The sequence below is a fragment of the Rhinatrema bivittatum genome, chromosome 1 (genome assembly GCF_901001135.1).
Source record: "Rhinatrema bivittatum chromosome 1, aRhiBiv1.1, whole genome shotgun sequence".
NCBI lineage: Eukaryota > Metazoa > Chordata > Amphibia > Gymnophiona > Rhinatrematidae > Rhinatrema > Rhinatrema bivittatum.
In genome coordinates, this window is record NC_042615.1 from 699083538 (window position 1) to 699097569 (window position 14032).

Below are 14032 nucleotides of genomic sequence, written 5' to 3' on the forward strand. Positions count from 1 at the left end.
GCACATCCGGATGTTCTATGGTTCCTTCAGGGAGCTAAGAACTTGTGCCCTCAGGTGCGGAACATTTGTCCATCTTGGAATTTGAATCTGGTATTTAGAGGATTGTGTGAGGCTCTGTTTGAACCACTAAAGAGAGCTATGGTTAAAGTGGTTTTCTTGGTTGCTATTTGTTCAATCAGGAGAATTTCCGAGCTCCAGTCACTGTCATGTTGAGATCACTTCCTACAGATGTCTGATTTGGGGATATCTTTATGTATGGTCCCTTCTTTTCTGCCTGAGGTAGTCTCAGCGTTCCATCTTAGTTAGACAATAGAGCTTCCAACTTTTTATGGATTTGGATTCCTCTCAACCTCATGCAGGGGAGCTTAGGCTCTTAGGGGTAGATTTTAAAAGGTTGTGCGTGGGCGCGCGCACGTGTACACCCAATTTTATAACTTGTGCGCGCAGGCGCGCACAAGTTATAAAATCAGGGGCCGGCGCGCGCAAGGGGGTGCACAATTGTGCACCTTGTGCGAGCCGCGATGCCTTCCCCCCATTCCTTTCTTCCCCCCAGCCCTACTCTAACCCCCCCAAAATGTTTTACTTTATGCGCTTGCTGGCCGACTGCCAGCGCATGATCCCCAGCACAGCGGTAAAAATGGCTGCTGTGCCGGAGCCGCCCCTTTTTGCAAGCCCCGGACTTACACGCGTCCCGGGGCTTTATGCGCGTTGCCGGGCCTTTTTAAAATAGGCCCAGCGCGCGTAACCCTTTTAAAATCCGGCCCTTAGATTGGAGGTATGCATTATTGAGGAATCTAAAGATCGCTTATGATTTCCATAGATCGTATCACCTCTTTGTACTGTGGAGTGGTCCAGAGAAGGGAGATAAGTCATCTAAGGCTACAATTGTACAATGGCTGAAGGAAGCGATCGAGTCGACTTACATTGCTGCCAGGGGGTTTAGGGGCGCACTTGACGCGTTCAGGCGACTTCCTGCACTGAGTCACATCAGGTGTCTCTGCATGAAATTTGCTGGGTGGCTATTGGGAAGTCGTTGCCCACTTTTGCTAAGCATTATGGCTTGGATGTCGGGGCTTCAGCTTCCATGTGCTTTAGTGAGGATGTTCTACGAGCAGAACTCTCCACGTCCCACCCGAGTTAAGGGGAGCTTAGGCACATCCCAGGAGTCTGCACTGATCTAGGTACATACAGGGAAAGGAAAATTGGAACTTACCTACTAATTTTCATTCCTGTAGTACTGCAGATCAGTCCAGAGACCTGCCCATTTATGGGGGGGAGAGTCCGTTGCTTGTACTATTGCTTTGTATATAGTTCAGAGTTGGAGGTTTTCAGTGCTGATCGCTTATGTTAAATTTGGGAAATGAGTTTTCTGTTGACTTTTTGGGCAAATTCACCTTCTTCCGGCTAATTGGAGGGGAGCGAGTTTGCTTAGAAGCTTGCTTAGAAATTTATGGTGGTTGTTGTTACCTTGGCTTTGGGTACAGGTCAGTACTGAAGGATGCAGGTAGCACACTGGGTTATGTACGGTGTCAGTGAAACTTTCTCTGTCTCCATCTGCTGGCAGGGAGGCAAAACCCACCAGTCTGAACTGATCTGTGGTACTACCGAGAACGAAAATTAGCAGGTAAGAACCAATAATCCACAGGTCTCAAACTATTTGCTCCCTTGCAAGGAACATCATAACATCCATAAAAATATCAATTAGGGTGTAAGCAGGCCTGGACTTGCCTAGGAAAGATAAATTCGGGGGGGGGGGGGCGCAGCAGGCCAGCTGAAGATGTACTGTCTCCCAGCCTTATGCTTCCTGCTCCAGTGCCTCCCCTACCTGGCAGGATACAGAGGAGGGGGAGGGTTTGAGGCTGGGGCAGAAATAGCAGAAAACAGAAAATCTGCTGTGCTCCCTAATCCTGTCCTGTGCAAGGCTGGGGGGGCATCACTAACCATGCCTAGGGGATGTCAAAACCTAAGTCTATCATTTTGCTTTATTTGTATTTATTTTTTTAAACATTAATTATCCGCCTTTATCAACAGAGTAGTGCTAAGCAGGAGGTGGGAGTTGGCGATTTCAGGTACAGGCTTGGGGAGGAGGAGAAGGTACGGCTCAGCCACAGCTAAAATGTAAACTATATTTGGGGTTTGGAGGGGCGGGGCCCACTCTGCCATGGCCATATTTATTTGCCCTGGCTTTGAGAGGAGAGAGGGGAAGGACTGGAGTGCTGCTGGCCCCTACGTTTTTATTACAACATTCAGTAAGCTGGTGAATAGCAGTTACACAGATAACTCTATCCAGATAATTTTAGCGGAGTATATTTAGCTTGTGCTGTTAAAGGCAGAATAGCTGGGTCAAGTTAGCCAAATAAACTTAAATCTGCTAAATTTCCTGCTCACTAGCTCTTTGAATATTGGCCTGCCAGCAGTTATACGGCATCTCCTCAGATCTACCTTAAGGAGGCAGGATCCACCCAGCATGGCCTCAGCTGGGCAGCTCTGCCACTTTCGCTTTCTCTGTTGTCTACAGAGCTGGAAGAAATAGACAAGATTCAGAATAAAAGCAGACACTTTCTTCCTCCCCCAGGACTGGAAATCCCTGCAAGTCGCGAATCCCAGATCTCTCCCTTCCCCTCTGCAGAGGGGGAGAGGAGGGACTTTATCTGAGATCCCCAGGAATCAGCCCAGCCTCATTCTCCTCCTTTCCTTTTTCATATTTCTCATCATCTACCCAGGCAAAGTGACATCTCCAGCCTCGACCCACCCCCCCAGCTTCAGAATTCAGGGGGAAAAGAGGAAGGGAAGGTCTGCCCTGGTTTCTGATCAGGTGAGAAATTCTTCTCTGTGTTTTCCCTGTTGCTGTTCTTCCAGCCTTCCTTCCTCCCAGCTCAGTACAAATATCTTTACACAGCTGGGACGATTTGAGATCCAGTGCCCCTGGATTGACAGGGTGAAATGGGTATGCAGGATGCCTCTCTGTCCCAGGAGACTTTTTCCACATGCACACACTCTCTTCTCACACGTCTGTGTTTATGCTCTCTCACGTCTGCACGCACATGCTGTCTCTCCATTCCCCAGGCTTTTCTCCAGCAGTCTCCACTTTCCTGCCTGCAGACACCAACCCACCAGATTCTGTACTTCCTTCACTTGCTGGTTCTGTCTCCTTCATCTAAACCACACAGGCCTCCAGCTCACACATGCTGATGCCTCCTCCTCCTTCCGATTGCTGGATCGGTTAGCACCCAATATTTCTAGTGTTTCTCTGGTGTCAGGCGATCTATTCAGAATATTGGATATTTGAGAGAGCAGGGCTCTTTTCGTGCTATGATCTACTGGCGACCAGAGGCTAGGGAAGCCTGGTGGTTAGAGCAGCCGGCTGAGAAGCAGGGAAGCCAGGGTTCAATTCCTGTTGACGCTCCTTGCGACCTTGGGCGAGTCACTTCATTCTCCATTGCCTCAGGTAGAAACTTAGGGCCTTCATTTACTAAGCAGGTTTCCCATTGACACAAAATGGGGAGAGCCTTAGTAAATCAGGCCTTTAGATTTTGAGCCCTGGTGGGGGGGGGGAGGGGCAGGGAAATACCTACAGTACCTGAATGTAACTCACCTTGAGCTACCAGTGAAAAGGCATGAAAGTAAATAAAATGAATCTGGAGGGAGAGGGGCTGAGGACGTCCTGTTTGCTGTTCCAGGCATCGGTCACTTTCAGTGATGTTGCAGCTTGTTTCTTGGAAGTGGAGTGGGACGTTCTGGGAGAACGGCAGAAGGAGCTGTACAAGAAGGTCATCAAGGAGATTCATGGCATCCTCATGTCACAGGGTAAATCTGCCTTTCCTGTCATCCACCACCCACAGAAACATTTTATTTATTTATTTAGGCGTTTTATACACAGTCATTCCAAAAGAAGATCACAACGATTTACAAAAGCGACATTCATATTATAGGTCAACATAACACTTAAAACATATTAACTCGAGGGTTTATATAGCAATTTGTGCTACATAATTGCTGTTTCAGAGGTCTTCATACATTAGTCAGAGAGTTGTATTTGCCTTGTCATTCATTCTTCAAACATTGACTATGTTTTTTTAATATTTAGTTCTCTGCATAATGATATATTAGATCGTATGCATTTTTGAAGAGCCATGTTTTCAGCTCACATTTGAACCTCTTTCTTTCTGTTAACAGACATAACGACTCTGGTAGAGAATTGCACAGTTTGGGGCCCGCTATGGAAAACATTCTTTGTGTTAGATATGTATTTCGCGTTGTTGGCACAGTTAATAGTTCTTTATTTTGCGATCGTAGAGTTTGCTGTGGTATGTATGGTTGGAGATTCATACCTATTAAGCAGGTATTTCTGTCGTCGATGATGTTAAAAATTAATGTTAGTACTTTATACTGGATTCTGGCTTGTACAGGCAGCCAGTGTAGCACTATCAATGATGGGGTGATGTGGTCGAATTTCCTGCCTTCATGTATGTTGCCTTCATGTATGTTGAGAGTGTTGATGCTGTATTTTCAATTGATTTGGTGAAAGGAATGTGGAACTGAATGGCATCTGTATATAAGAAGAAGTTGATTCCTAGTTTTGCTAGTAGAGTACAGAAAGGAAGCCTATAAATGTTGAAAAGTGTTGCCATTAGTGCTGAACCCTAAGGGACACCTGTATCAATAGGGATTGTGTCAGAGATGTGGTTGCCCAGTTTGACTTGGAACGTCCTGTCAGCTAGGGAAGAAGAGAACCATTTGAGCATACTTTCTTCTATTCCAGTTTTTCTCATCTAGTGGCATAGTAGGGTATGGTCCACAGTGTCGAAGGCTGCTTTTAAGTCTATTAGAACCAGGATATAAGATTCATCATTGTCAAACCCCTGTACAGGGTCCATTAAAGATATGAGTAGAGTGTCTGTTGAGCAATCTTTTCTGAATCTGAATTGGTTTGGGTATAGAATATCATTGTCTTCTAGGTGGTTTTCCAATTGAGTTAGCATTGCTTTTTCTAGAATTTTTGCGATAAAAGGTAAGTTGGTTACAGGTCTGTAATTGTCCCAGTCGTCAATTCTGCCAGTTCTGTTTTTTAGGATTGGTTTGATCACAGCTTGGAATATTTTTGTCTGTATTGGGCTTAGGAGTTATTAGTTTGATTAAAATCAATTAGTTTATTTTTTATTGATTCTTCCAGTACATCTGGTTTTTATCTTTTTTTCTGAAGGTGAAGGTTGGTTATTATTGAGGTTTGTTTGCTTTGTGCTGAGGGAGGGTTATGTTAGCTTTTATTAGTTGGTGATCAGACCAGGCTAATATTTTGTGGGAGGTATTGCAGGATAAGGTGCTGCCATTTTCTCAGGGCTGAAAAAAAAATCCCAGGTGCCAGGTCCTCTGAGCACCTAAAATGTAAGTCCTGCCATCCCAAGTCCCACAGGAGCCGCTGAGACACACCACTGCTGCAAGCCCAGCAAAAGATGCTGCTCTACGCTATAAGATAAAATGTATATGTTAAACTAGAGGCTTCATACAAAGCCCGTTGGAGTGTGCGTGTTTCCTTTACAGCAGAAGCAAACACAAGGGGACAGGAGGGAGGATTTTCTGCTCTGACTCCTACCTAAGAACCACAACTTCTTTGTAAGGGCTAGATATGATAGCATCACACTAGATAACTATGCAGTAAAACATGTAACCTCTCCAGGTGGTAATCAGATGTCACAGCTCAAATATCCCCTTTCTCCCTCTCACTGGCCTCTAGGTGAAGTTATCGTTATATCTCAGGATTTGGGGTTTCCTTCTGAAATACTCCTAATAAGTAGCTAGGACTCCTCCCCTCCAGAAGGGCACCTACTTGGCAGAGACGTTCAGCACCAGCAACGCCTCCACCTAGGAGGATCGTGAAGACTGAATCGAAAATCCTCCAAAGTTTAGTGTTAAGCAAGGGGAAGACTGCAACTATTTCTTCTCACCTGGTTTTCTCAGGGAAATATATAAATGCAGTCACCCATCCAGCCCTACATTAGACAGGAAAGCGATTTCTTCAGGTACAAAGTGGAAATATTACTTTTCTATTTTTATTGACAGGTTATTCAATTCTTAATCCTGATGTTACAGTAAAGATTAAAAAGGAAGATGAGAAATATTTCACTCAACACTATGAGTGTGAGGGAAAAGAAAACATGAATGACCCTACCATTAGTAAGTAAATGTTATGCATTTAAAGGGCTTTGCTTTTACAAATCACAGGAATTAGGTCATTAACATGAAACATTTAGAGACTTAAAATCCCTTTCCTAATATAATATTGGCAGGTCCTCGGTGAATCCCTCTAGACACATGTGTTTTCTCCTAACAGGCCTTCCGATTGTAACGTCTGTGTTCTCACTGAGCATTAAAGAAGAAGAAGATCTACCCTGCATGGATCATCTTGATTCAGAGACGACTGAAAAGATTCACCCTCCTGTAACAGGCAAGTATAACATTCTTCCTGGACACCTTTCCTAAAGTCAGCTGGTGCCTTTTAGTATTTAGGCACTGGATAAGCATGAGATTGTCATCTCTTGCTCCCACTGTCTGTTTCCCTACTTTAGATGGGGTAAGCCAGCTGGAGGGGGGGGCACCTGATTGAGGTGGAGGACACAGGAGTGTGAAGTCTGTTTTGTTGACAGGGATGACTGGGGGGGGGGGGGGGGGGTGTTAGGATTTTTGCATTGTTGCAGGAAGGGAATGAGTGGGGTAGGGTAGGGAGGAAATATGCCCAATGAGGACTGTATAGCTTGATTTAATGATGGAAACTTAACATAAAAGCTTTCCTTATCATCCATGCCAGACCAGTGGGTTTTGTCCCTCCCTGTCAGCAGATGGAGGCACCGAAAAAAGCTCAAAGCTGATTTCACTCCCCCATTACGAGGTTCTGGTGCTGCCTTCAGTATTTTTCTATCTCCAGTAGACAGTGCAAACATGGACTGGTGCTGCAGCTATGAGTAGGCAGGTTCTGGATAGGCTTTAGGCCCATGTTCCTGGTGGAGCATAACCTAAATCTTGTGGACTCTCCAGGTGATGGTCCTGGTGGTACTGATTCTCTCTTTCCCCCCTTGGGAACTGACTCAGTTGGGGGTCTGAGTTCTTGCACTGATGGGTCAAGCATCGGATGATCCATGGTGGGTCCTGCAGCAGAAGCTACTGACAGCAAACTCTTCCTTTAATTCTTGGAAAGCAACAGGAAGGCAATTGATTAAAAATTAAAAAAAAAAAAAGGCTTGCAGCAAAACATTTTCTCTGGACTGCTTCCCTGTGTCTCTCCGTGCATATCCAGCAAAGCTCTCTGCTTCAACGGCAGGGGAGAAAGTCTGATACTACGTGCATATCCAGCAAAGCTCTCTGCTTCAACGGCAGGGGAGAAAGTCTGATACTACGTGCATATCCAGCATAGCTCTCTGCTTCAACGGCAGGGGGAATGAAGAAAAGTGGATTTATATACAGACAACAACCAACAGGGACTAAGTCGCATAGTCTGGGTAGACAAATGGGCATGGGTGTAGCTTGCTTATTGCGGCGGTTACTACCCCTAACTAATTAAGCTATATATTACACTTAGATGCAGGTCCAACACTGCTCCTTGCATTAATGGTGTGGGTGGAAGGGAAATAGAACCAAAGGGTTACTAAGAGCCAAGAGTAACAGATAAGTATGAGAAAAAAAAAAGTGCGAAGCTTGCTGGGCAGACTGGATGGGCCGTTTGGTCTTCTTCTGCCGTCATTTCTATGTTTCTATGGTGCTGTGTCAGATTTGGAATCGGTCAGGAAGTTGAAATGATCATCCTCTCCTCTCCCTCCCTCCGTTAGTCTGTACTTGGACCGGTGCTTGTGAATATATTTATAAATGATCTGGAAAGGAATACGACGAGTGAGGTGATCAAATTTGCAGATGTCACACAAATTATGTAGAGTAGTTAAATCTCAAGTGGATTGTGATGAATTGCAGGAGGACCTTGCGAGTAGAAGATTGGGCTTCCAAATGGCAGATGAAATTTAACGTAGACAAGTGCAAGGTGATGCATATAGGGAAAAATAACCCATGCTGTAGTTACACAATGTTGGGTTCTATCTTAGGAGTTACCAGCCAGGAAAGAGATCTAGGCGTCATAGTGGATAATACATTGAAATCGTCAGCTTATTGTGCTGTGGCAGTCAAAAAAGCAAACTGAATGTTAGGAATAATTAGGAAGGGAATGATGAATAAAACGGAGGATGTGTGCAGTTCTGATCGCCGCATCTCAAAAAATATAAAGTTGCACTGGAGAAAATGCAGAGAAGGGTGATCCCTGTACGTACCCAGATCAGTCCAGACTACTGGGTTTATGCATCCCTGTCAGCAGATGGAGATGGAGAAAGTTTCACTGACACTGCTTGATAAAACCTAGAGCCACCTGCGTCTCAAGAGGATTTTTGAGGTTTCAGCGCTCGGCATCAGAGCGACTGTTTGCAGTAGTCTCATGCAGAGGGCAACCCTTAGATGGGTGCAGCAATTGCTCACGGTTCAGGAACTGCCCCCAGCGGAGGCGGAGCAGGCGGACCATATGGAGGTGGCAGTGGCTTATACTGCGGATGCTCTGTATGATCTCATCCTCGGTGGTGTCGGCCAGGAGGCTTCTTTGGCTCCATAATTGGTCCGCTGATGTCTCCTCCAAGTCTCAGTTGGGTTCTTTCCCAACTGGAACATCTGATTAAGCTGGAACATCTGATTAAGTCCTTGGGGGACAATAAAGTGTATAAGCTTCCGGAGGGCAAGCCTAGAACCTCTAGGACCTTCGGTTCCTCTCGGGGTTGTTTTCGGGGACAGCGCCATTGTCATCTGGGCAGAGCTCTGTCCTTTGCCCCTTGGCAGCCGTCGACTAGGTCCCAGGCTTGGGTTCATTCCTTTCATGGCCGACGGGGTCTCTCAAGGATCCTCCGGCAACAAGTCTTCCCAATGAAGATTCGCCGACCCACTCCTCCATTCCAGAGATAGGAGGTAGTCTCTCTCTGTTTTTCGAGGAATGGATCAAGATCACTTCGGATCAGTGGGTTCTAAACATCATAGAACACGGCTACGCTTTTGATTTTGCTCGCCCGCTAAGAGATCTTTTTTTGGTGTCCCCTTGCGGATCTCGAGCAAAGCAACTGGTGGTGGACCAAACCCTGTCTCAGTTGAAAGCCCTGGGAGCCATTGTTCTAGTTCCGCCAGCCAAACACCAGACCGGCAGATACTCCATATATTTCATGGTTTCCAAGAAGAAAGGCTCCTTCCGCCCAATATTAGACCTGAAGAAAGTCAACAAGGCGCTTCGGGTACCTCATTTTCGCATGGAGACTTTGAGGTCAGTCATTGCGGCCGTCCACAAAGGAGAATTTTTGGCCTCGTTGGATCTGACGGAGGCTTACCTTCACATCGGGATCCAGGAGCATCATCAGAGGTTTCTGCGGTTCATGATCAGGGACGAGCATTACCATAACAGCCATCGCTAACCCAAACGAGCTTCCGTTTGGGTTAGCGATGGCTCCCCGCGTCTTCACCAAGGTGATGGTGGTGGTGGCAGTGGCTCTCAGGAGAGAAGGGATCTTGGTCCATCCCTATTTGGATGACTGGCTCATTCAAGCGAAGACTGAGGAGCTTTGCAAGTTAGTGGTTCGTTCGGTCTTGCAGCGTCTTCACTCGCTCGGATGGGTCATCAATTTCTCCAAGAGCCAGTTGATCCCATCCCAAGTGTTGGACTTCTTAGAAGCCCGGTTCGACACGACTATTGGCAAAGTTTTTCGCCAGCAGGAGCGGATAGACAAGCTGACGGCTCAGATCCAGTGGTTGTTGGACCTATCAATGCCCAAAGTGTGGGACTACTTGCAAGTTCTTGGCTCTATGGCATCTACTCTGGAATTGGTCCCCTGGGCCTTTGTTCATATGAGACCTTTGCAGAGGGCGTTGCTTTCCCGTTGGGATCCCAAGTCGGAAGAGTTCCACTTACCCTTTCCACTCTGTGATTAGTTCCTGAACATTTATAACGCGGGGTGGACCTGGAGAACCCCCAGTGGGTAATTGTAACGACAGATGCCAGCCTCTGCAGTTGGGGAGCAGTTTGTCAATCACGGTCGGCACAAGGTTGGTAGACATGTCAGGAGGCAAAGTGGTCCATAAATCATTTGGAAACAAGAGCGGTCCGCCTCGCACTGCGCACCTTTCTCACGCTCGTCTGACATCAGTCGGTATTAATTCTGACCGACAACGCAATGACTGTGGCGTACATCAGTAGTCAAGGGGGCACAAGAAGTCAGCTGGGGAAGCGGACAAGCTGATAGTCTGGGCGGAACGCAATCTGACTCGATTGGTGGCGTGACATATAGCTGGCGTGGACAACATGCAGGCGGATTTTCTCAGTCACCAACAATTAGACCCCAGAGAATGGGAGCTGTCCGAGGAAGCAATGCAGCTCCTGACTCGTTGGTGGGAAGTGCCCCGCCTGGACTTGATGGCAACTCTGCAAAACGCGAAGGTGACTCGTTTCTTCAGTCACAGAAGGGAGCACGGGGCAGAAGGAGTAAATACCTTGGTCCTTCCGTGGCCCCGTGACGTTCTGCTCTACATTTTTCCCCCTTGGCCGTTAGTGAGAAAAGTATTAAGAAGAATAGAGACCCACCCGGGGTCGGTCATCTTCGTGTCCCCTGAATGGCCACGGAGGCCGTGGTTCGCAGACCTGATCAACTTGACGGTGCACGGCCCTTTGCTTCTCAGTCATCTTCCAAATCTACTTCGGCAGGGTCCAGTATTTTTCGATCAGGCGGCTCGCTTCTGTCTAGTGGCTTGGCTTATGAAAGGAGACAGTTGAGGAAGAAGGGTTACCCGGATTCGGTTATTTCCACCCTCCTACGGGTGCGCAAAACCTCCACTTCGCTCACATATGTTCAGGTCTGGAACGTTTTCGATTCATGGTATAGCGGGCTGAAAGTTTCACCGCGGTGAGCCACTATTGTGCAAATTCTAGCCTTCTTACAGGAGGAGTTGAGGAAAGGTTTGGCGTACAGCTCTCTTTGGGTGCAAGTAGCGGCTCTGGGTTCTTTAAAGGGGAAGGTTGACTGTCATTCCTTGCGACCCATCCGGATGTGGCACGTTTTTGAGGGGTGCCAAGCATTTGAATCCTCCGGTTCGTCCAGTCTGTCCTTCTTGGAGTCTGAATCTGGTTCTCCGGGGATTGTGCGGTCCTCCATTTGAACCCCTCAAGTGGGCCACATTAAAGGACAACGCTCAAGGCTGTAGCGTTATCATGCAGAGAACCGTTCTTGCGGATTTTGGAGTCCGGGGTATCGCTTAGAATAGTACCCTGTGTTTCATTTGAATCAATCAGTGGAGTTGTCGGCCTTTTCAGATTTAGATCGGGACTCGCCTCAGGCTCACAATTTAAGGAAATTGGATGTCCGGCGGGTTCTCCTTCAGTATTTGGAGGTGACTAATGATTTTCTATTGTTGGGACCATCTTTTTGTCTTATGGAGTGATCCTAAGAAAGGTCATCAGGCATCCAAGGCTACCATTGCCCGATGGTTGAAGGAAGCTATAGCTTCAGCATATATATGTCACGGGCGGCCGGTGCCGGATGGCCTAAAAGCTTATTCAATCAGATCTCAAGCGGCTTCTTGTTATTGACCAGTTCCCCCGAGGGGAGGAGTTAGCAATCTGTTAGTGATCACGCCGCCAGGGGGACGGAGTTAGCAATCTGTTGTGAATCTGCTAAGGAGTTTGCAATCTGTTATGGATCACCTCTTCCAGAGGGGAGGAGTGAGTAATCTGATCAATGCTGCTCCCTCAAGGGGAGGAGCTAGCAAACTGTAATACTCCATAGGCGGGGTCAATGATCTGTTGTGGGTTGGCTCCCACAGTGTGGCAGTCTGTATGATACCGCTCTAGTAGTGTAAGGAATAAACACTTAGTGGAAATTGGTGAATCCTTGGGCCGATGGCAGATGACAGCGCCCCCAGGAGGATATCCTGAGAGGGACTACCGGCTAGGCTGGAGTATGGAGACAAACACAGATAGTTCTTTATTAGACAGGAAGTAGAACCACCAGAGGTGGCAGTAGTGAGTTGATGTGCCTGGAAGGGCTGAAGTCCCTCAGATACTGGAACTGCAATCTCTGGGTTGCTGAGCTGTACAGAGAGACTATAGGTAGTGAGTAGACAGGGTATGCAGAATACATAACCAGTAGTAGATGATACACTCACAATTGTAGATATCTGTGATGGCTTCTATGCAACAGAGAGTCTTCAGTATATTCAGGAACAGGAGCCGTAGACGAGTACTGGTTCCTATATGCAGTCTGGAAAGAACTCACAATATCTGTGTATGAGATGGCTTCTGGATAGAAGAAAGTCTTTGGAGAGTTTTAGGAACATAGGCCCTAGTGGAGCGAGTACCGGTTCCTATCTGCAATCTGTAATAGTAATGTACCAGATATAGGTATGCGATAGCTTCTGAGACAGAAGAGAGTCTGTGAAGGGTTTTAGGAACATGGGCCCTCGTGGAGCGAGTACCGGTTCCTATCTGCAATAGTAACTCATGATCTCTGTACCTGCGATAACGTCTTAGACAGAAGGGAATCTTCAGAGATTAGGAACATAGGCCCTCATGGAGCGAGTACCGATTCCTATCTGAATAGAACACACAATGTTCACGTCTGCGTTTGCTTCCAGGCAGTAAGGAGTCTTCTGAGCATTCAGGGATGTAGGCCCTCGAGGAGCAAGTACCGGATCCCGTCTAGCAGTCTGAAATCAAGAAGAGAGAGCGGGGCCCCCGAGGAGCAGGTATCCCTTGGTAAGTTTGTGGAGGCAGAGCAGCAGAGAAGTTTCCTCCTTGCTAACTCAATTCGAAGTAGCAAACGAAGACCTTTTAAGTTGGAAGCGGATGACGTCACTACGGGGGGATGCCCCCGAGGTTCGCGCCCTTGCCGGTACATCTCTGGAACGCACGCGCCCTTACTTCATCAGAAACATGGCGGATCCGCAGTGTCAGGCCAGTCCGGGGATTCCAGGAAGACATGGCAGCATCTGTCCGTCAGACCCAAAGGGAATCGCCACTAAGGTAGAGAGGGTGGAGCGAGGGCGAGAACAGGCACGAACGCAACACTTCTTGGGCAGAAAGCCAGTGTGTTTCACCGCAGGAGATTTGCCGAGCATCTACTTGGAAATCTTTACACACTTTGGCTAAGCATTACCATTTTGACGTCCGAGCCCTGGATGTCAATTGTTTTGGCAGCAGTGTGCTTCGAGCAGGACTCTCTGGGTCCCACCCCATTTAGGGCAGCTTGGGTACATCCCAGCGGTCTGGACTGATCTGGGTACATACAGGAAAAGGAAAATTGGTTCTTACCTGCTAATTTTTGTTCCTGTAGTACCACAGATCAGTCTAGATGCCCGCTCGGGGTTTTCTGTTCTGGAGAATCTGCTCGGTTGTTTTTTGATTATATTCTGCAGGATGTATCGAAGAATACAAAGATATCGAAAATATGCAACATGAAATGTTCAAGTCAGCACTCCATAGTTTTCAGAGTTTATTGTTCAAATAAGTTTTTGGTCTAGCCATCGGTTGTTAAATTTTCTTCATTCTGCTTTGATACTGATTATACTGAAGGATTGCAGGTGGCACACCAGGCTAAGAAGCCTTTCAGCTTTTTCTCTGACTCCATCTGCTGGAAGGGAGGCACAACCCAGCGGTCTGGACTGACCCATGGTACTACAGGAATGAAAATTAGCAGGTAAGAACCAATTTTCCTTTGGTCCTTCCCTTCCGGAACATAGGGAAAGCCTCTTGTATCCAAAGAAGAAAGTAGTATTATGGCCTTGGACTTTACAGGCATAAGGCCTTACTTCCAGTTTCCAGATATCCCGTTTCCATTTCTGCCTTAAGCATGGTCCATTGAGATGCATGTGAATCTGCATTCATTGAGATGCAGATTCACATGCATCTCAATGAATTTGTATTCCTTTCAGGGCAGTATTTAGCAGTCCAGAGTCACAAGGTTACTTTCCTCTCTCT

At 47.0% G+C, this 14032-nt stretch overlaps 1 protein-coding gene across 1 annotated transcript in view; it reads left to right on the forward strand.

Moving 5' to 3' along the window:
• Positions 1 to 14032, forward strand: part of LOC115075325 (zinc finger protein 93-like) — a 143042-nt gene that overhangs the window by 27579 nt on the left and 101431 nt on the right. Inside the window, exon 7 of the mRNA XM_029575623.1 lies at positions 2724 to 2815. Coding sequence (XP_029431483.1) covers positions 2724 to 2815 — 92 coding nt within the window. The remainder of the gene's footprint in view (positions 1 to 2723; positions 2816 to 14032) is intronic.